Source organism: Carlito syrichta, unplaced genomic scaffold (genome assembly GCF_000164805.1).
Source record: "Carlito syrichta isolate Samal-C Ts95f unplaced genomic scaffold, Tarsius_syrichta-2.0.1 Scaffold315477, whole genome shotgun sequence".
Taxonomy (NCBI): Eukaryota; Metazoa; Chordata; class Mammalia; order Primates; family Tarsiidae; genus Carlito; species Carlito syrichta.
In genome coordinates this window covers 714216-737445 of record NW_007259573.1, presented here as the reverse complement: position 1 = coordinate 737445, position 23230 = coordinate 714216, and the positions used below count along the sequence as shown (strand labels likewise).

The following is a 23230-nucleotide window of genomic DNA, read 5'->3' as shown; positions in this document are numbered from 1 at the left end:
AAAAAAAAAAAAAAAAAAGAACAACAACAACAAAAAAAACACTTCTTTTTTTTTTGAGACTGCATCTCATTCTATCGCCCAGGCTGGAGTGCAGGGCATGAACTCCTGGGCTAAGGTGATCCTCCTGCCTCAGCCTCCTGAGTAGCTAGGACTACAGGCATGCCACCACACCTAATTTTTTGTAAAGACAAGGTCTCACTATGCTGCCCAGGCTGGTCTCACATCCCTGATCTCAAGCAATCCTCCCCACCTTGGCCTCCTAAAGCACTGAGATTACAAGTGTGAGCCATCAAGACAGGCCAAAAGCTAAGAGAAACTTTTAGAAAGACAGGACACAGGTTATGCCTAAGCCTAGAATATGTTGGAACTGGATGAGTGCAAGGAGCGAAGGAGTGAGAAAACCTCCAGACCATGTGCTTGACTAAAAAAGGCTGGCCTCCCCATCCCATTGGCCTTGGGTAGAGTGTGTGCCTGAGGAAGTCTGCACCGAGAAGAAGCAGTGCTTGCCTAGGAAAAATCCAGCCTGAGTGACAGCCCCAGGAAGGCACCTACGTATTTGGTGGCAACAGCCAAAGTAACAATGGTGGGTGGTCGGAGCCCTGCTATTTGGAATGAAACGCAAAACAATGAGTCACAAACTCCTAAAGCGCTGTCACCAGAGATAGGGATGAAAATCAGGCATTCCAGACTCCTCAAGCCACACCCGGGGTTGGACCCAGACGTCAGAAAAAGAGTCAGGTGGCAAGTGCTATTTATGACGAGCCACTATTATTTACCTTGCAGCACTCAAAGTAATCCAGATATCAAAATCATAAAGCACACCGGGCATGGTGGCTCATGCCTATAACTCTAGCACTTTGAAAGGGCAAAGTGGGAGGACTGCTTGAGCCCAGGAATTTGAGAACAGCCTGGGCAAATGGGCGAGACTTGGTTTCTACAATAAATAAAAAATTAGCCGGGCATGGTAGCGCACACCTGTAGTTCCAGCTACTCAGAAGGCTGAGGTGGAAGGATCACCTGAGCCCAGGAGGCTGAGGCTGCAGTGAGCTATGACTGAGCCACTGCACTCCAGTCTGGGTGACAGAGTGAGACTCTGACTCAAAAAATAAAAATAAAAAAAGGTAAAGTGATATTCACTTACCACCACAGAATTAGCAGAAGTTCACATTTAATGATAAGCTGCTAGCTACAAAAGGTGACCAGGAGCTAACTATCCAGACAGGTGTCTGCCCTCTGCTGGACATGATGATGCTGACAGGGACAAATGAGGAGGAAAAGGAAGTATGGGGATACTGAGGGAAATTCTGGCTACTTCCAGGACCCTACAAACATAGCAGGGAGGATGGACTTGTTCCCAACGCAAGAACTTACAGAACAGTCAATGGATGTAGGGGCATAGCATCTCCAGACATGCAGATCACAGCTAATGATCTCAGGGAAAACAATCACCAATGCCACTTAGAATAATGCCCTGCAACCTCGCAGCAACTTGGATGGATTTAGAGTGTATAATACTCAGTGACCTACCACAGAAACAAAGAACTGAGTACCACATGTTCTCACTCATAAGTGGACCCTGAACATTAATCATAATACTGTAAGAAAGGGATTGGCAGTAGCGGGACACTGCCAGGTGGAGGGTGGAAGGGCACATAACATCCATAAAGGTACCTGATCTCAAGCCATGGGAAGTGGGGACCGAAGGGAGGCCCAAACTTTTCCTGTACAATGACCACTTATCTACCTGATCCTGAATTGTACCTCACATTTTTATTATTTCTTTCTTTCTTTTTTTTTTTTTTTTTTTGAGTTGGAGTCCCACTCTGTCGCCCAGACTGGAGTGCAGTGGCATACTCCCAGCCACCGCAGCCTCGACCTGCTGGGCTCCGGCGATCCTTCCGCCTCAGCCTTCCAAGTAGCCAGAATTACAGGCATGCACTACCACACCCGGCTGATTTTTTGATTTATTGTAGAGATGAGGTCTTGCTGCCCAGGTGGGTCTCAAACCCGCAGGCTCAGGCAATCCACTCACCTCAGCCTCCCAAAGGCGCAGGATTACAGGCTGAGCCACCGAGCCCGGCTTATTTATTTATTTATCTATCTATCTATCTATTTATTTGAGTTGGAGTCTCACTCTGTCGCCCAGACTGGAGTGCAGTGGCCACTCCCAGTCACCGCAGCCTCGACCAGCTGGGCTCCGGCAATCCTTCCGCCTCAGCCTTCCAAGTAGCTGGAACTACAGGCATGCGCTACCACACCCCGCTAATTTTTTTATTTTATTGTAGAGATGAGGTCTTGCCAAGTTTCCCAGGCAGGTCTCGCACCCGTGGGCTCAGGCAGTCCACTCACCTCAGCCTTCCAAAGTGTGGGATTACAGGCTGAGCCACCGAGCCCAGCTATACCTCACATCTTTAAAATAAAACAAACAAAATATTGCTCTGCAGCTCATGCCCCTTTCCTTCAACCCTGAGAGATCCTTAAAGAGTCATATTCCCTCTCCCATTCACTGAGAATGGGTTTAGGAAGACTCTTCTAATATAACATGTTTAGGGAGCTGCCTGACCAAAGCAGGTTTATAGCACCTCGCATGCCTGTCAGGGAGGAGTCACCAGGAGGACTGAGCAGATCACATCTCTCACCTCCTGCTCCCTGGCTTGTCCCCAGGGCATACACAGAGAACAGGCAGCCACACCTCCACACTCCTCACCTGTCTCACTCACCCTCTTTCTCTGCCATCTGATGGGGTTATATTCAGGTGAGTTTCTTGCACACGTGATACAACCCTGCTGCACCTTGAGCCTACCTCCCTCCCTCACATTATTCCTAATCCATACTCCATGAAATTATCTAAGCTTCTCTGTTTCTAATACTTCTAGCATCTTAGGGTAAGGTTCTCAGGCTCGTGACACAACCACTACTAGTAGCCCTTAAACCATCTCTTCTGAAAGACTACACCATGCAGTTCTGGTATTCCAGCACTTGGGGAACAAGTCTTCAATTCTGTTCAGCCTCCTTTTTCTGCATTGAAAAGTTCTGAATTTTAGAAGCACAATGCAGGCCTGCAGTGGGAGTGTGGGAAGGCTGCGAATTCCGTTTCAAGGCATCTCTGACCACGGGGAGACACCATAAGCAAAGCACACCCTCCTGAGTAGAAAAAATTTAAGGACAAGAATTTATCACTGAAACTAAATGGTGGCCGACATGTCCAAGGACTATTACAGGAATCTGACCCTTTTATGAATCTTGTGATAGATGAATATGTGGAGATGGCAACTAGTGGGCAACAGAACGATATTGGCATGGTGGTAATACGGGGAAATAGTATCATCATGTTAGAAGCTTTGGAACGAGTATAAATGGCTTTTCAACAGAGAAGTTCATGTCCTTTTTCCAAAGGGCCTGTTTTACTTTGATGTAAAAATCAGGTCAAGTACACTTTCATATTAAACTTTTTGTTAAATTTAAAAGAAAAAGTTCTAGATTTTCTTCAGTCTATTTTTGTGTGCAGGCTACTTCATTCTCTGATCAGTATAAGCGCTTTCTGTGGCTCAGTTCTGGTTCTGAGTGAAGAATGAGATTCACACTAGAAAGTGAACACATGCAATTCCTTATGCCAGGAAGCCCCCTTAGAGCGCAGATATCCTCCTGAACCCAGTTGAGAAACGGACTTGTCTAAATAGTGGTTCTTAGAAAAGGACATGTACTGCCATCCAGATTGTTTTACAGAAGCCAATTCACCAAAACACTCAAGCCTACTCTTTCAAGCACCAACACTTACAAAAAATTTTGACTACTCTTTAATTCAGAAAAAATCCAAAGTATGATCACTTCCTCACCTTAATAAACTGAGTACACTGAACACCATTTGGAGTATGAAGACTTGGGTCCATTGTAATGCATGTCCATGCTTTTATGGTTTTATGGCCCCACAGAGTCCTCAGGGACTCCTATACAGGGCAGGTTGTTTACTTCACCACTCAGGGCTGCAGGCTGCTACTTTATTATTATTATTATTTTTATTTGTGTGTGTGTGTGTGTCAGGTTGCTACTTTAATAACAACACTAATTCTGTGAACTCTTCCCTCTCTGTTAATATAACTCCAAATATATCTGTTTCTAGAAGTGCCTCCTAGTCTTTCTCTGAGGCTATCAACTGTAACCACGTGCTAGTCTGCGGTCAGGATCAATTAGCTGACCAGTAATCCCAAATGGATACGTAATTCCAAGTCTGTAGACTCTGGCCTGAGAGGTGCTCCAGGCTGGGCACAGCATCAGAGTTGTGTGTCTGTTTTATACTCTTCTGAGTACAATTATTTATATTGTACTCAGTATACATATAGTACTTAAATATATTTTTATTATTTTTATCTTTTAGTTAAGCTCAAAGGAAGGCCATTAATAAAACTTGCTAATAGAAAAGCTTTATGGCCGGGTTCGGTGGCTCAGCCTGTAATCCTAGCGCTTTGGGAGGCCGAGATGAGTGGATTGCTTGAGCCTGCCGGTGTGAGACCCTCTTGGGCAACTTGGCAAGACCTCATCTCTATGATAAATAAAAAAAAATTAGCCGGGCGTCGTAGCACGCGCCTGTAGTTCCAGCTACTTGGAAGGCTGAGACGGAAGGATCGCCGGAGCCTAGCAGGTCGAGGCTGCGGTGGGCGGGAGCGGCCACTGCACTCCAGTCTGGGTGACAGAGTGAGACTCCAGCTCAAAAAAAAAAGAAAAGAAAAGCTTTATGAATAAAGAAAATATCATTGAGGACATCAGCTATAAGGTACACCATTGGGGAATAGAAATTGGGGGGGAATTATACACACTAAATAAAATTATGTCTAATTTTCATCTAGCAAACTTAGACTATAAACCATTGGCTCATTTACCTGTAGAAGGAGAAAGCTATCCTAAACTATAAACTGACTTTTTTATTTCTATTACATCTTATTATATCCTTTTTTTTTTTTTTTTTTTTTTTTTTTTTGAGTTGGAGTCTCACTCTGTTGCCCAGACTGGAGTATGATGGCTGCTCCTGGCCACCGCAGCCTCGACCTGCTGGGCTCCGGTGATCCTTCCGCCTCAGCCTTCCAAGTAGCCGGAACTACAGGTGCACGCTACTATGCCCGGCTAATTTTTTTTAATTTATTTATCGTAGAGGTGAGGTCTCACCAAGTTGCCCAGGCAGGTCTCGAACCCGTAGGCTCAGGCAATCCACTCACCTCAGCCTCCCAAAGCGCAGGATTACAGGCTGAGCCACCGAGCCTGGCTTCATCTTATTATATCCTTTATCCACAAATTTCTTTAATTTTGAAGGTAATTTCCATTGCTAGTATGTCAACATAAGAAAGTGTCAGTGTAAGCAATCGTGAGTCATAACTACTTTTCTCAAAGAACTGAATTAGGTGTGAAGCACCCTAGGCTTTCAGTCCCACCAGCTCTCCATGGCTGGGTGTTCCATCCTCTACTTGCACTAGGAGCAGATGACTCCGATAGCTGTCTCTCGCCCTGAACCCCCGTTGGACTATACTGGAACTCTTTAAGCTGCTCCCCGTTCTTCTCTGTCCACTATGTCTATCTTCCTCACTGCAGCCCGAATTGTGTTCCCTGAGCAAACTGCTTTCCTGCCCTTTGCCAGCCGCTCAGGTTTAGTGATTAGAGTCGAAACTCCTCGGCCTGGGATCTAAACCCCAACAGTTCAGTCCCCAAGTACTTGACCAGTCTAACCCTCCACTTCCTGCCTTCCTCTCTTTCTATACTCCAGTCACACCCGCTCAAAAACTGTTTCCTGAACACCACAGGCCCATGGCTGCCTCAAGATCCTTGTCTAAGTTGTCCCCTCTGCCTCATATGGCCTTCTCTCTCTATTCCTGCCAAAGTCTTTTCGGTCCTCCCTTGCAATCCCATCCCCTCCAAGAAGTGCTGATGCCCAGCAGGGGGTGTGCTCCCCGCCTCCTTGCGTCACACCTCATGCCTGATTTAGCGTTAACACTTGGCACAGCAGGTCCATTTAGGGATGTTTATCTTCCCTCCCAGACCTTGTGCCCCTGGAGAACACCACTCAAGTCTTTCTCTTTGTATTCCCAGGCCACCTCGCATAGGACCTAAGAAGACAGTGGGTGTGAATGAAGGAAGCGGAAAGAGACTGCCAACTCCACCTGCACGCTAACAACGGGAGCCAGGCCCCTGCCCACGCACTCCACTTTTGAATACTTACGGTTTCCACAGTTGAGACCACCAAGGCCGAACGGGCAACTGCAAGTCAAGAAAGAAAAAAAAAAGAATTAGTTTCAAATGTCAAGAGAAATAACTGAGGCAATTTACCTAAGTAATTTCTAAATAGGATTTGTATCAAAAGCATCGGAATAAATGAACATGGAGCCTACCTCATGCAGGTTTAATGAACATGGAGCCTACCTCATGCAGGTTTCATTTTCAAGCCTATATCCATCTTCACAGGCTGAAAGAGAAACGGAAAACCCATGACTGTGTCTACATAACTCTCTTGGCCCCAACTTGCAGTTAGTTACACACTAGCCACTCTAAAGTCCACAAGAATATTTTAGAACCAGAGGCTACAAATAGCTTTAGAACAATCTATAACCTGAGTTAAATATGGTTGCCAGCTCAACTCTTAATCTTATTAAGAAACTTTTCTTAAAAAGGGCTCTCAATTTTTGGAGGGGATTAAGTAAAATAAGGCATGCAAATGGCTTAGCACAGATCTGGCATGTAGCAACCACAAAATAAATGTCTGTAGTTGTAATTATTATCCAATAAATGCATTTCTTTTTGGTATTTATCTACAGATGAAGAATGTCCCCTGGGGAACATCCTTCCATATGCACAAAGACATATGTTTCACTTTCTTTAATATAAATCAAACCTTTAACCTGACATTGGCCCCACTGGCTCCCTTCCATGAGGAATGGGAACTGTGGGTGACATTCTCTGGGGTGCAGTCCTGGTGGGTTTCCAGGTTTTCATAAGAGAATGCTCACCCCGTCTGTGTTGGGGATTTTGGACATATCTAGATGTGTCCTAATTGGAATCTTGCCCAAGAATATACTCTGAACCCTCTGGCGGTGCTGTTCACAGAACGCTACTTCACTGAAGCGGCTGTGGCCCAGCCATCATCCTGGATCAGCAATCCCCAAATTTATTTGATCACAGAACATTTTCAACGTAAGATGACAGAACACCATGTGCTATAATGCATGCTTGGATGAGTGTGGACAATGAAAAATGGCTTCATAGACAAATTCCTTGCTGCAAGGAATGATAAAAATTGGATTCAGGATTAATGTATAAAAGATCGTGGTACAGAGCATAGAGTCATGATCCTTGAGCAGAGAGCAGACACGCTATGGCCAGTTGTGAGGGCCAGCAGCATGCCAGGCTGAGGAGTGAGGCAGAGCAGGGCACACACCCTGCAGGCTGGGTCCAGCATCCTCCTGCACGATGATATTCGCCACAAAGATGTGTTCAATATTCTTCCTTCTACTTTCTTTTTATTTTTGAGTTAAAGTCTCACTCCGTCACCCAGACTGGAATGCAGTGGCCCACTCATGGCCACCCCAGCATCAACCTGCTGGGCTCAGGTGATCCCCTCGCCTCAGTCTTCCAAGTAGCCGAAGCTACAGTAAGGGCTACTACGCCCAGCTAATTTTTTGATGTATTGTAGAGATGAGGTCTCACCAAGTTGCCCAGGCTGTTCTTGAACCTGTGGGCTCAGGCAATTCCCTCACCTTGGCCTCCCAAAGTGCTTAGATTACAGACTTGGGCCACTGCGTCTGGCCCTTCCTACTTTCTTAATGTTAGAAGCTAAATGTTTCTGGCATCTATTTCATTGTCTTAGACCACCACCTAGGAACACATCATTAGAGCTCTGTGGAACACAGTTGGGAAAACACTTCTAATTAATCCGTAACTTATCTCACAGTTGATCATTAGAGAACTGTAAGCCTGGACTGCACTGTTTTGGCTCCACAGAATCGCTTTTCCTGAGTGACATTCTCTTGTATAAAGGGCTAGCTGTTATAAGCAGCAGTCATGGAAAAGTTTTTACGGTCACTTTAGTTATTTTGAGATGCCACGAACCACGTTGTCACAATACCACTCAGCAACCTCTTGATGAGGATGCCCCGTGTCATTTCTCTTGGGCCCCCTTACCTAGAAACACAGGGATGCTCCCAAACAACTGGAATTTTATGAACCCAGCTCTTTTCAGAATTGTGTTTCTCTCTTTGCCTCAGTGTCCAGAAAGCTCGAAACTTGGAATGAGCAAACATGCTGGATTTTACAGTGTATGTTTTTACTTATTCACCTTCCTTCTGGCCTTCCTTCGGGTAGCCCACTTATTTCCCCTCCAGCCTGATTTACCTTTTAAATGTTTTTAAATCTTATTTTATTAAGTGAGTGTTTATTAGGTGCTCCCAATCCTTTATACCGCAAGGCAGAGCATCATCATATCCCACTTGGGGAAGGAGTAAGGAGATCCCATTACCCAGTCTTGGATAGCATGGAGTTTGCGGGCCTTACTCAGACGGGGCCTTCTCTAAAGAATGAGCTGAGTGCTCCAGCCAATTTGGGCAGGAGAGGAAAGCACCGTGCCTGCAATCCTCCTCCGGCCATGCAGCTCTGCCTCATGCCACGGCAGGGTTGTGGGAGCAGGAAGCCACCCTGGATGCCTCAGGCTATAAGGGAGCTCCCTGGGGACCTCTGGTTTCTCCAGTGACTCATCCCATCCCTCTCAGCACCGAGGCAGGCTGATGTCATATCAGCCTTTTCTATTCTGAATGCTTCTTCCTGGAAATGTTTTTACATCAAGTCTACCCACCCAGCATCAGTCCTCATCTGTTGGGTGGGAGCTTGCAGCTCCCTGGCTGTCATCCAGCCAGATGTAAGGTTCGTCTGTTGTTCTGGCTGCAAGCTTATGGGTGCGGCTGTTTTCACTTAGCTTCAGAAGTGGCCTGACTCCCTGAAGTCATGATACCTCTTGATTTCAAATGGGCTCACTGAGTCATTCACCAAACATTGAGTGTCACCATGTGCCTGGTGCTGTTCTGGGAGAAACCTCATCAGGGAGGTGCCCCTGTGCTCCTTAGGATCCAGCCTCTCATCTCACTCACTCTATAGGAACTGTGACCACAGAGCACTGAAGAGAGATGAATATGGCAATGGTTCATGTAGATGCCTAAGCCGGGCTTCTCCTGTGCTGTGGGACACAAGGAAATTCAAGCCTTCTGGACTTGTATGAAAATAAGTCAATGGTGGAGTCATAAAAACTATTTTGTTCCCTTGCAGGAAAGGGAAAGTCAAAACAGGCTAACTTTCTCCTGTCTCATTTGCTACCCTATCACCCACTTGTTCATTCAGTAGACATGTGTTGAGCCCCACGATGTGCTAAACACTGTTCTAGACATGGTTTTGGCTCTTGAGAAGCTAGCAGTCTGGTGAGAGACAGAGTCATGCCGACAGATGGCTAGAATTCATCCTGATGCCTGCTTGATGGAAAGAAGTTAAGAAACCTACAGGAGGTTGCACCTACTTTGAGGTAGCTTTGAAAGTCTCGTCAAGCCACTGTAAGGATATTTTATGTGAGATGCCAGACATGCAGGCGTGCGCACATGTGTGTATGTATAACTGAGAACAATATAGAGACTTATTGGATGGCTTGAATTGCAGTGACTTAGAAAAAACATATACATACATCTATACACTATTTATACAGAGAATTGAGCCCTGTTTTGAGGTGTCCAAAAGGGATATCATTTTAAATATCCCTATGCTCTGGCACTGATGACCAGAAGATGTCACTGCTAACCCATCCGAACCCACATGACAGGGCTATGGGCCAAGAAGCTCCGGAATCCATTCATCAGAGGCCTGATGGCTGCAAATACTATAAAAGAAGGGGCCTCCCGGGGACTTGCAACAAGCCCAAAGGCCAGTCAAGGTTTCCTTATGCTGCTTCTTGCATCCCCACTTGGTAAACATAAGGTTGCTGGTGCACTGCATTTGGTAAATCTTTGACAGCTCTGACACAATTATGAAATCGCTGACTTGAAAATAGAAGGAAATGGCTCAGGCCACCCAGAAGTAAGGTGGCAGGGCTGTCCTTGAGGCACCGTTCACAGGGGCCACCTGGCCCAGCTTCTGCCCACCTTACATTCCCTCCCCCCAGCAGCAAAGCACCCCAGCACATGTGGGTCTTAGCCTTACCGTCTTCCCATGAGAAGCTGGGCTCAACTTTCCATTTCTTTTGTTTTCTTTTTTGAGTTGGAGTCTTACTCTGTTGCCCAGGCTGGAGTGCAGTGGCACCTCAGTCTTCCAAGTAGCTGGAACCACAGCTAATTTTTTATTTATTGTAGAGACAAGGTCTCGCCAAGTTGCCTGGGCTGGTCTCGAACCCACAGGCTCAGGTAATCCACTTGCCTCGGCCTCCCAAAGTGCTGGGATTATAGGCTGAGCCACCAAGCCCGGCCTCAACTCCTCATTTCTAAGAGAGACGGGGAACACTTTGCATTAAACTGGATAAGATGGCAGTAGGCTGGCTGGACATGGTGGTGCACACCTGTAGTTTCAGCTACTTGGAAGGCTGAGGCAGAAGGATTGCCTGAGCCCAGTAGGTCAAGGCTGTGGTAGCTGTGAGCACGCCACTGTACTTCTGCCTGAGTGACAGTGAGATTCTGACTCAAAAAAAAAAAAATGATGGCAGTCAGATGCATTACCTCTTTGTAGCAACGCGGCAGTCTGGCACAGCACTGAGAAGCACTGTGTGCCAGTCTTGCATCAGGACCTATGCCCAACACAGAGAGTTGGCCCTCCTCTTCATAAGCTATCACAGATCCCACCCGAGGAGCGGAGGATGTGCATTTGGAAAGAACTCTGTATTCAGATCTGACAAAGTAAAGGGGTCTGAGGCTCAGGAGGAGAGTGCTGCCTCGAAACATGTTATTATCTTCTGATGGAACGAGTCCTCTCATGGGAAGTCCTGCAAAAATGAGTGGCATGCCACCTAACCCCAGTATGTGATTTTTATACAGATTCCAGAAACATCTAGTGACATCTGTCACCAGCAAGGTATTGACTGAGCAGGCAAACTGTGCCATCTACATTCTAATGGAGGTCTTGCTTAAAGTTACACGATGGTCTTTGTATTACTGGTTTCTCTGGTGACCACAAAGAATGTACAGTGCTTTTGTGAGTCAGGATGTACAGTGCTCTGGGCCAGATTAATTTTATTTTAAAGCAGTATCCTTGGACTACACTCATTGAGCATATTTTTATCTCAAATGGAATGAAGGTAAGCCTCACGTAAAAGGTTAGCAGAATTAGATTTCTACTCTGAAACACTTCAGGAAACCTTTAAAACCACAACTCATTAATTCAACAGCAATCTGGCTGAAATACAAGAGCAAAAGCTGCCGCCATACAAAGCACCTCTATATATACTGCCTTCTTTAACTCTTAGACTATCCAATGAAATATCATTGTACCCATTTCACTTTAGAGGAAACTGAGGCTCAAAGAAATGCAGTGACATGTCCAGGATGGTGCACAGTCAGCAAAGAAGAGTCAGGCTCTGACTCAAGCCATGGCTGCCTTTAAAAGATACAGGCCTGAATCCATGGTCGTATTTCCACTTCAAAAGATTAGCAGACAATAGATAAAGCTTTGAGAATGAAAACAATAATGTTTCTAACTTCCTCTAAGTGGAAAAAATAAAAAAGAAAAGAAAAGGCATGGCTACGATGGGCATTCCATTCTCTTTTCCTTTGAATTTGACTGGCCAGACAAGTGTGTACCAGTCAGAGATTAACGCTATTATTCCAAGGAGATAAGGCCCTCAATCCTGCTGTGAGCAAAATAAAAAGAACCAGTTACCCCCAGTTTAGGACGGTCACATCTAGAGGAGAGAGAGAGAGAGAGAGAGAGAGAGACAGGACCAGGCAGAGACCCGAAACAGGGCACAGAACTGCCAGCGAACCTGTGGCTACCTCGGCAGGAGTGATCCATCTTGTTGAACTGAAAGTAGCCCGACTTGCACTGGCACAGGGCGACACCATCCAGGTCAGTGCAGATGGAGGTCTCTTTGTCACATTCCGGACTCTTCCGCTTGCACAGGCTGCCCGCTGGAATGGAAAAACAAGACGGCGAAACATAAACCTCCTCCACTTCAAACCTCAAGCTGCACAGACTTTCTATTTCTATTTCTCAGACTTTCTCTGAGAGCAGTTTTTCAAAAAGTATCCACGGAGCAACACTCCTCTGGGAGGTCCATCTGCACTGCCTTCTGCTGCTCCTACTCTGGACAGCCCCAGCCTGTTCACAAGTGCTCCCCATTGAAGACACTCTCCCAGCATGCCACAGACAGGGAAACCAGACCGGAAAGAAACAGGGTCCTGTCCCCTTCTCTGGCACCCATTACAAATACAGTTCCCAATGGTGTAGTGTCCGCTGTAGCTTCACACAAAAGGACTGCAGGGGAAGGATCAGTATGAGTCCAGAAAATGTGACCATGCTCTTAGGAAGCCGAGAGACTTGGACCAAGAATGGCTAGAGCTGGCTAGGCATATCTCAAGCAAAAGAGCATCTCAGCTCTGCACGTCGTGTGGCCTGAAAGGACCAGCCCCCCTCCTTGTGGCAGGGTAGCTTGCTGTCCTGACAGTGCTATTGGAGGCTCGTTATGAGGAAAGGCATGAAGAACAGCCTGCTTGTATCCTTCAGTGTAATCATGCTCACCTGATGGTCTCTCTCACTAACTCTACTGATAGTCTCTTGAGGCTTCCTCATCTCTGGGTCTTCAGCATCTTACACAGAGACTGACTGGTGCACACATCAGTCTGTCAGTCACTGAGTTACCACCAAGAGAAACAGAGGCGGGCAGAAAACAAGCCCATCTTTCGGCTTGCTACCTGGTTCACTTTAGGATTTTATTCATCTTGTGGATGATAAAGAATCACTTCATTATTGGCAAAAAAGCATTCACTGGCCGGGCTCGGTGGCTCAGACTATAATCCTGTGCTTTGGGAGCCCAAGGTGAGTGAATTGCCTGAGCCCGTGGGTTCGAGACCCACCTGGGCACCTTGGCAAGACCTCATCTCTACAATAAATAAAAAAAATTAGCCGGGCGTGGTAGCGCGCCTGTAGTTCCGGCTACTTGGAAGGCTGAGGCAGAGGATCACCGGAGCCCAGGAGGTCTGGGCGACAGAGTGAGACTCCAACTCAAAAAAAAAAAAAAAAAAAGCATTCACTGAGGGGCACATGGAGTTGTATACAGCAGACACAATGAGGGTGTATAGGCCCCATGTGGAAGTGGGGTACACAAACAGTAGAACAAAAATAGGCAACCAAGTGGAGGGTGCATCATGACGTGTTTGCACTCGTGCACAGGGCAAGGCAGTAGATCAGTGCTGTTGTTGGTGGGAGGAAGAGCAAGTCCTGCAGGGAAGGGTCATGTATACACCATGCAGCGAGGAATGGCTGCCGACTTTCCAGGCATGGCCTCCCCTCTCCCACCTTAAGGAAGACACCAGTCTGTTCAGAAACCTGGAACCAGCTCTTCACACTGCAAAACTGCCCCAGCCCAAACAAGTTCTGGTGACGTGAGCTGGCACCCCACACGGGGCTCCTGACATCCGCCCCTTTTGTGAGTCCTGAGAGCCTGGGGCCGGGTGGACTGCCTGGTCACAGAAGGTAAGCTTAGGACACGACTTCAGCTCTCCACGCCAAATTTCCTGCCTTTATCGGTGGAAGCTGGCATGCTAAATCAGATCTGCACTTGTGTATGTGCTAGAATTTCCTTTGTTTATTGTAAGAAGTTTGTATTTAAGGGGGAAACATTAAAAATGGAAAATCTCACCAGGCAAACACTGCAAAGCTGGCATCAGAGAGGAATGAACATTTACAGTCCCTTCCTCACCTAAACTCTTTGAAAGTTTTGCTGGTCCTCAAGTCTTCATATAAAGAAATACCTCCAGGGCAAAAACCTGTTCAGGTTGACACTAGCCTTGTCCAATGGCCAGCCAGAGTTACCTGGTCTGATTAGCTATTTTCTGGAAGCCAATGTCACGTTTTACTCCCACCCTGCCCATGAACGCGGGCTGCTGGCAAAAAGCACATTGCCCTGCACAGGGGCAGAGCCATACGCAAGCCTAGACAGCAGGTCCTGCTTCTGCAGAGGAGAAGCTGCTATCCCAAAACTCCCAAAGAACATTCTATCATAAATCCATCAGAAAGAGTTCCAAATAAGCCCATTTTCATGTTAAGCCTGACGATGTGATTTCTCTGCATTCACAATTCCCATGGTCTTTCCAGGGCATAACATCCGCCGAAACAGACAATGAGACGCTAAGTAAATCTAAAGCTGAGACATTCCATGGGGGATTTCCAAAGACTCTAAGCCTCTGGAGAAATGAGCGCTGCAGTTCTCTGAGAGACAAGGAAGTGGACATTTTGTGAACTGAAGGGAGACGCCTCTCCTTCAACGTGGCAGTGTCCACAGTAGCCCAGCAATGCCCCGAGGAAGGAAACACCCAGATGTCAGGATTGTCAAGGCCACCTCTCCAGCACTCAAAAAGGTTAGATCAGCCGGGCTCGGTGGCTCAGCCTGTAATCCCATGCCTTTGGGAGGCTGAGGTGACTGGATTGCCTGAGCCTGCAGGTTTGAGACCCGCCTGGGCAACTTGGCAAGACCTCATCTCTACAATAAATTAAAAATTAGCCAGGTGTGGTAGCACGCGCCTGTAGTTCCAGCTACTTGGAAGGCTGAGGTGGAAGGATCGCGGGAGTCCAGCAAGTCGAGGCTGCGGTGGCCGGGAGTGGCCACTGCACTCCAGTCTGGGTGACAGAAGTGAGACTCCGACTCAAAAAAAAAAAAAAAGGTTAGACCAGGCTGGGTGTGACTGGCAAACCCTGGAGAAGTTGAGGGAGGAAGTGAGCCTGTTTTCAGCCAATATCCACTGCTGTCTTTGTCCTTGGGGCTCTGAGAGAACAAGTAAAGAATGGGAAAGCAAGGACGATATGGGCTTTTCCATAAGCCACATCCAGCAGTCAGAGGAATAGGGGTCAGAGGGTGGCAGGGCTGCTAAGAGCCAAATATCTGGCCACGTATGCTCAGAGGCATTAATGCATTTGCAAGGCATTAATGTATTTACTGGAGACCAAAAAGTAACCTGATACAACGCTGACCACACAGAATATATTCCATAAAAATTTAGTAAGTTGGAAAGTATCCTTCCTACAATGAGAAAAACTTGGTACCCTTAAATCCTTGGCAAGAGAAACAAAAAAGTAAAACCAAAAAGTCTGAAAGGTTTTGTTTTTTGTTTTTTTTTTTTGAGTTGGAGTCTCTCACCCAGGCTGGAATGTAGTGACACAGTCACAGCCACTGCCCTTTGACCTTCTGGGCTGAGGTGATCCTTCCTCCTCAGCCTCTCTAAGTAGCTGGGACTACAGGTGTGCACCCATGCCCAGCTAATTTTTTCATGTATTTAGAAACGATGTCTTGCCATGTTGCCCAGGCTGGCTTCAAACTCCTGGGCTCAGGCAATTCTCTCACCTTGGCCTCCCAAGGTGCAGGATTACAGGTGTGAGCCACCATGCCCAGCCCAAAAAGCCTCAAAGTTTTGAGCACAATATAATGGGGCATGAACTTTCTAGTTAACTCTCCAATCAATAGCAACTTCAACTCCAGAAAGTTTAGCTCTTTCCAAATTAATAACTAGCCTTAAGTGGCCCAACCTTCAGTGCTTATTCCAGAGTGAAAGGTTAACTAACCAGCTCCCAAGCCCTGCAACATATAGGCCCATTCACGAAGGATCTCCGGACTAGCAGTTACACAACCCCAACCCACAGGGAATGTTGTAGATCTACCAGTAGATAAGGCACCAAAACCTGATACTTTCAGCTCATGGCCAGCATCTGGATGCCAGATGGGAGGTTTAGACTAGATTCCTTTGCCAGCCCTAACTGTGTAGTACAATGAGCTAGCTCTGATCATGTATGATGCAGCGACTCAGATAAGCCCTTTTTGCAAAGAAGTGTTTTGGCTTCCAGTGTGGTTTTCTCATCCCAGAGGTAAAATTTCCCCTCCAAGACCCAAATCTGCCTTCCAAACTCATTGTCTTTAATTCCTTTCTTCACTGGCCTTGTACTAGATGCACCATAAAAGCTTCTGGCAAAACAGACAAAGCAAGAACAAGAAAAGGAACATCATCATTTCCAACACCACTGTGAGCACCAGACCTACATTCTTTTAGTCTTGTTTCTATGCATTTATAAGGTGTAAGCAAACAAACAAAAAGGTGGCAATACTGCACATATTTTTTTACTTAACAGTATATCATGATGAAGGCTTTGTGGATTACTGACAAGCATGTACATTCTGTGTGAGTTTCTGCCTCCCCAGAGAGCGAAGGGAGAGAAGAGGGATTTTTGCTTTGCTCTATCAGTTCCTATATCCCTCCTCTCCCCACCTCAACACTGGATAGAAGAGCTAGAAGGAGCCACATGCCAAGGACCAGGTGCCCCCAAGGTTGTGTGTGTACAGGACTCTGTGTATATGTGTGTGTGTGTGTGTATGTGTGTGTGTGCCCATGTGTGTCCATGCATGCACACAAACACAAAGGAGCATACACATGAAGGCCTTTTGCTGAACACTCATGTGAAAAAGAGGTTCTGTGAGGAGGTTTCTTGGGCCTGACCCCTGCATGCTTTACACTTCTGTCCTAGACTCATGCCCAACTGTATGAGCAGGCTCCTCCCAGAGGGCCTCTCTTACCTCTAAAGATCCGCCTGTGAGAGCCCAAGTACTGGCAGGCCTCGGCGGAGGACCTGCAGGAGTTGACACATTTCTGTATCCTGTCGGCCAGGTCAAACAGCGTCACATTGGAGGCCAGGGAAAAGGTTGTTTGCAGTGAGATCACCACCACGCCGGACTCCCTATAGGCAAAGTTGGTGGGTTTTTAATTGTCCTCAAATGACACATCGGTCACAGGGCTTTTGGAAAATGAGTATCATCGCCATTCTCCAGTGAGGGGCTGGGAGCGCATAAAGGTCCAGTGACACTGGCCCTGGGTCACCCCATGGCTTGGTCAAAACATGGCCCCATTTTGTTGCCATCACTCATGGTAGGACAGCCTCCCCTTTCTACTGACTGGCTCACAACCAAATGTAATTCTGTTACTTACCTAGAAGCAAACACTGTAGATCGAATATAACCAGGTAACACTGAAAAACACACGTTGAGCTGAAAGGAAGAACAAGTCTGTCGTTAGCTGTGATTAGACAAAAGCCTTGGACCTAGAACCAATTTCCTATTTTCAGGATACAACAGGCATTTTTCCAGCCATCAAGTTATCAGCAGGCTGCTCTACACAGAAGTGGTGTCCTTTTTTTTGTTCCCCTCTTAAATGCCGTTCTGTTGTTCCATGAGTACAAAGGGAAAGAGGCAGAGAGTAAATCAGTGGGGAAAATCTTGGCAGGAAATGATGTTCAGAAAAGCACCCTTGGATGCAAAACATCTTCAAAGGAGCAGATCGCTTCTAAGGCCCCGGGTTTCAAGAAACTCACAGGGAACTGTTTATTTGGACTCTGCATAGTGAGTGAGCTGCGTTGAAAGGGCTCAGCTCCCCTCAGCAGCCCCAGGTCTGACAGGCCCTATAAGGACTCCTTCTCGTCTACAATGAGTCGACCTCACTCAGAGACAGGTCTTCTTCAGAAAGGCTCCCCATGGGAAATCACACTCCGTGGGTCAAGAGTCCTTTTGTTGAGAGCAAATTAAGAGCTACTCTCCCTGTGTTTGCCTTGTGTCCCCAGAGAGAGCAGAAAATAACATCTCATGCTTGCTTTCTTGTTCCCCTCCACAACAGGGGCTGGAGGCCCTTTCACAGAGCAGAGGGTCTCGGTACTTTGTCCAGTGCGGACCCACCTGGCTCCAAGGCCTCTGCCTCAGAGTTACCTCACTCTTTAGAAGGAGTCAATCATGGGACATTCTCAAACCCTTTGTGGCTTTGTATGACATTGCTTTATATTCTAATAGCAATGACATATTAATGTTATTTTATTATTAACTTGTTTTTCCAGGTATGGGTAAACAGAATAACATCTTGGGAAAGACCAGTCTCCCTGATCAATCTTCGCTATGTACTTCTTGGGAGCAGGTGTGTCACATTACAGTAAATTATATGTTGATGCTGGGCAAACAAATAAGTCAGGTGAGTCACTGCGCACCGTGTAACATGATGAACTGCACTTCTACACGGAGTTCTAAACCCTGTACTGTCTTAGGAGGAAGTATCTGCCCACAGCTCGACCAAGAGGCAGCTGATGGAGCGACAAGGGGTAGGATTAGTAGACACAAATCCCTGTTGTGTAGTAAAGAATTTAACCTTGGCCAAAGAGAGGTTGGGCCTTTGTCCTTGGCTCCTGGGAGGTAATCTGTAAACCCTTGGAATGCCCCGCCTAATAAAAATGGCTTTGTTTACCTGGGAGCCCTGGACCATGACAGAGAGTCTAATTTGGGTAACATGGTATCAGCTCAACCTATAGAGGAGCTAGAGATTGAGGTCAGTCCTATGGGCAGTCAACCCTGTCTACATGACTGAGACCCAATCAAGGCTCTAGTCTCCAAGACATAGGTGAGCTTCTGTGGTTGGCAACATTCTGTGCATATTGTCCTACCTTGTTGCTAAGAGGAGTTAACACCGTCAGGGGGAGAGGACAGGAGGGAGCTCTGCCCACCATCTCTTTTCTTGGCTGAGTTTAACCTGTTGATGTTCAGTTTAAAAACAAAAAACAAAAAAACATAGCCAGGCCAGGCACAGTGGCTCACACCTATAATCCCAGCAGTTTGGGAGGCCGAGGTGAGAGGACTGCCTAAGGCCAAGAGTTTGAAACCAGCCTGGGCAACTTGGCCGAGATCTCATCTCTACAATAAGTCAAGAAAAATTAGCCGGACGGGATGGAGCATGCCTATAGTTACAGCTACTTGGAAGGCTGAAACGGAAGGATCACCGGAACCCAGCAGGTTGAGGTTGCAGTGGCCATGAGCATGCCACCACACTCCAGACTGGGCGACAGAGTGAGACTCTGACTCAAAAAAAAAAGAAAAAAACACCAAACAAACAAAAAAACCCATAGCCATGAGTATAATGGCTTTCAGTGAGTTCTGTGACTCTTTCTAGTGAACTACTGAAACTGAGGGTGGTCTTGGGGATTCCGAACTTGCAGGTGGTATCAGTAGTGAGGGTGGTCTGGAGGACTGCTCCCCAACTTTGCACCTGCTCTGTGTGACTCAGGCAATGTCATTCACTTCCAGATTCTACCGAGTTTCTATGTGTAGAGGTGCTGGCAATACCTCTGACAGGAGTGAGCGTCTGGCATAGTCCCTGTCACAGAGTAGATGCTCAGTAGATACAGAAATAGAATTGGAATCTGTGTTTTACACAAATAAAATCCATAATTCTATAGAAATATATAGTTCTTGGCTAATGTACTATTATCAACAAAGAACAAGTCAAATTGAAATCAGAAATCAATTAATCTCTAAAACTTTTTTTAATGGCAAATTTCAATTTTCTGAAAACAAAATCTTTGACTCAGGTAGCAGCTCAGAAGCAATATGTATTACCTGAGCTTCATGTTCCTCTCCATTTTTCTTTTTAAAAGTTGTCTGAGCCGGGCTCGGTGGCTCAGCCTGTAATCCCACGCCTTTGGGAGGCTGAGGTGAGTGGATTGCCTGAGCCCGCGGGTTCGAGACCCGTCTGGGCAGCGAGACCTCATCTCTACAATAAATCAAAAAATCAGCTGGGCGTGGTAGTGCATGCCGGTAATTCCAGCTACTTGGAAGGCTGAGGCAGAAGGATCGCCGGAGCCCAGCAGGTCGAGGCTGCGGTGGTCAGGAGCGGCCACTGCACTCCAGTCTGGGCGACAGAATGAGACTCCAACTCAAAAAAAAAAAAGTTGTCTGACAAGACATAGGCAAAGAGGGAAAGAAGAAGAGTCAAAGGCCCTTCGATGATCTATACAATCAACCCCTACATGATCAGGATTCACTGTTATGCCTTTGACATCCCTTGAGGCAAAAAAGAGCATCATTCTCCCCAGGCTCCAAAACACAAGGAGAAAGTCACACAGACGTCAACAGCAGATGGGATGGTAGGATTTTCTGGGTCCTTCCTCTTCACCAACAGCTCTTATCGGTGTATGTCATCTATATGTCTGTGACTATGAGTTTGCTCATGGAACAGAAACACCAAGTCACATATAAAGACTGCACATGGGGACGCATTTGAAGAAACACTTCTAGTGGGCACCACTTGTTCTCAACACCCTCTCTTCTATTTCTGAAAGGCTTTTTATTTTACCATGAAGTTTCCCTTCCAAATATAATAGAAGTGAAGAGCCCAGGAGATACAGTAATCTCTAGGCGGTCCCCAACTTGGAATAAAATCTGTTCTAGGAAACAGCATGAAGTTGCCTTTCAGGAAATTTACCGTTTTGGTGATGTCATTTTCAACTTCAAGTAGGTCTGAAGGCTTTTCTGCAGTGGTATTCAGAAAAGTTCTCTTCAATTTAAACTCTGTCACGAAGGTTCTAACTGAAAATGAAAATGTAACCTGTTAGCTCACACAACAGAAAAATCTATGCAAGCCTATTTGTTTACTTTTTTCTTTTTTTTTTGAGTTGACATCTCACTCTGTCGCCCAGGCTGGAGTGCAGTGGCACACTCACAGCCACCCCAGTATCAACCAGTTGGGCTCCGGCGATCCTTCCACCTCAGACTTCCAAGTAGCCGGAACTACAGGTGTGTGCAACCACACCCAGCTAACTTTTTTTTTTATTGTAGACACAAGGTCTTGCCAAGTTGCCCGGGCTGGTTTCGAACCCGCTGGTCTTGAGCCTGCAGTCTCAGTCAATCCACTCGCCTTGGTCTCTCAAGGTGCTGGGATTACAGGCTGAGCCAAGCCCAGCCAGCTGTGTGTTTTCAAGTCCCTGAGGTATCTAGCTTTACTCCTCTTCAGAGGATAATACGTGCGTTTCTTTCTCCTTGAGGGTGCAGACCTCCTCTCCCTCTCCTAGGTTTCTCTCTAGCAATGTGAGCATCTGCTGGGCTGAGCTGAAAGCTTAGATTGGGCACAACTTTGGGAGAGAGACTCCAAGGAGCCTTTTGTGTATGTGCGAGGGCTGCTGAGAGAAGGATCTCCCTGGGATGGCCTCCCACATAATAGATGCCCAATAAAGTTATGACAAAGATGAAAGATGTGGCTGGGCCCAGTGGCTTACACTTGTAATCTCAGCACTTTTAGAAGCCAAGGTGGGCGGATTGCTTGAACCCAAGAGCCATATCTCCACCAAAAAAAATTTTTTTTTTAAATTAGCTGGGTGTAGTGGTATGTGCCTACAGTCCCAGCTACTTGGGATGATGAGGTGGAAGGATCACCCGAGCCTGGGTGATTCAGGCTGCTGTGAGCTGTGATTGTGCAGTGATCACACCACTGCACTCCAGACAAAGTGAGACCCTCAACTCAAAAAAAAAAAAAAAGAAGAAGAAGAAGAAGGAAGATGAGCAGTTCTAAAAATGTAATCCTAGCAGGAGCAGGGGGAGATATGGTGCTAGACACTGAAAATCCTTGCTAGGCCTCGTAAGTCTTCAAACAGAAGAAAGCTCTCACTCTCTGAGATCTTTAACCAAGTCATGTCCTCAACTTCAACGGGGTACTTTGGTTTCCTCTTCTCCTTAGAGCCCCCTCCATCCAAACCCCATTCCTCTTGCTCAGAGGAAATATCCACTTTATCATTGCTAAAAGGGGTTTCCAGAAGCTGGGCAACTTCCTAAGAAAGATCACCCAGGCTCCCAAGGGTCAAAATTAGCATTCGGGCTCATGTGTGTCCTTCTTCGAAGTTATTCTTTCTCCTAAACCTTCTGTGCCCTAGGGAATCTGATATTACTAGGACCACCACAAGGCTTCAGAGAAAGGTGCTGAACATCTGTAGGGGGTCAGGAGGCTGCCAGACTCCATGAACATAAGCCACATATGTAATGAAAACAACCCATACTAAGACACTGTGGGTTCAGAAATGAAAGCAGTCCCATTTCCAAGGCCCAGTTCACTCATAAACTAACATTCTAGTTAACACCAATTTGTGTTGATTGGGCCTGAGAGGAATGGGACTTACAAATGGGCAAGCAACCAAAAATGAATACAGCATGCTTTATATCTGGCTCTTATCTTCTTTTATATTAAATTGTTATCTTTTCCTCTAGACAGAAAAAAAATATAACTCAAAACACAGAAGTCCATGAAGCTACTCTTTCACCAAAAACGTGCATGATGAATTAAGAAAGAGGCCCATGAATGAACCAGGGAAAACATTTAACATCTTATACTTAACTGTCTAAAGCCCTTAATCCTTATTTAACATCTTTTTGCTTGTTCTACAGTTCAGTGAAGCCAGCTGCTAAGGACTCTTTCTGAGCAGCAGGGAGCTCTTTGAAAACATTCTTGGCCAAATGAAAGCATTTCAGCATGTTCTAATTTGCATGTTTCTCTGATGTTTATGAACAATGAAGCTAAATGACTTGAAAAGGGAATGATGATTGTGACCGCAATTGAGCTGCTCTCCCTCTGATCCGTGCTACCTGTGGGACACTCTGCACATGAGCTTCCAGAACAGCTACGCTTCTCCTTCAGTTTTTTCTTTTTTGAGTTGGAGTCTCACTCCAGACTGGAGTGCAGTGGCCGTTCCCGGCCACTGCAACCTCGACCTGCTGGGCTCCGGCGATCCTTCCGCCTCAGCCTTCCAAGTAGCCGGAATTACAGGCATGTGCTACCACACCCGGCTGATTTTTTGATTTATTGTAGAGATGAGGTCTCGCTGCCCAGGCGGTCTCGAACCCACGGGCTCAGGCAATCCACTCACCTCAGCCTCCCAAAGGCGCGGGATTACAGACTGAGCCACTGAGCCCGGCTCTCCTTCAGTTTTGCATCTCACATATCTAGGTTGACACCCAGACTCTCTCTATAGAAGTTCACATTGTAAATGTCAGGCACACAGCTCTCACGGTAAACGTGGCCTCTGCTTTCAGCGTAAAAATGAAGATGCATCAGTCTCCTTCTAAGCGTTTCCACTCTCTCTAAGCAGGGCTTTTTTGTTTGTTTTTGAATACATTGATACTTCATGCTTGCAGTTACATCATTTGCCTTTAAGTTGAATTTTTACTTCAGATTTAACT

The 23230-nt window shown here is 46.4% G+C and overlaps 1 protein-coding gene and 1 pseudogene across 1 annotated transcript in view; one reads left to right on the top strand and one right to left on the bottom strand.

The window, feature by feature from the left end:
- The window catches only part of HEG1 (heart development protein with EGF like domains 1), a 96582-nt gene that overhangs the window by 14811 nt on the left and 58541 nt on the right, over positions 1-23230 (bottom strand). Inside the window, exons 9-14 of the mRNA XM_021706353.1 lie at positions 20490-20593; positions 17184-17242; positions 16775-16935; positions 11991-12125; positions 6406-6448; positions 6206-6243 (exon numbers count right to left, since the gene is read on the bottom strand). Coding sequence (XP_021562028.1) covers positions 6206-6243; positions 6406-6448; positions 11991-12125; positions 16775-16935; positions 17184-17242; positions 20490-20593 — 540 coding nt within the window. The remainder of the gene's footprint in view (positions 1-6205; positions 6244-6405; positions 6449-11990; positions 12126-16774; positions 16936-17183; positions 17243-20489; positions 20594-23230) is intronic.
- On the top strand, positions 2957-3356 carry LOC110594476 (annotated as a pseudogene).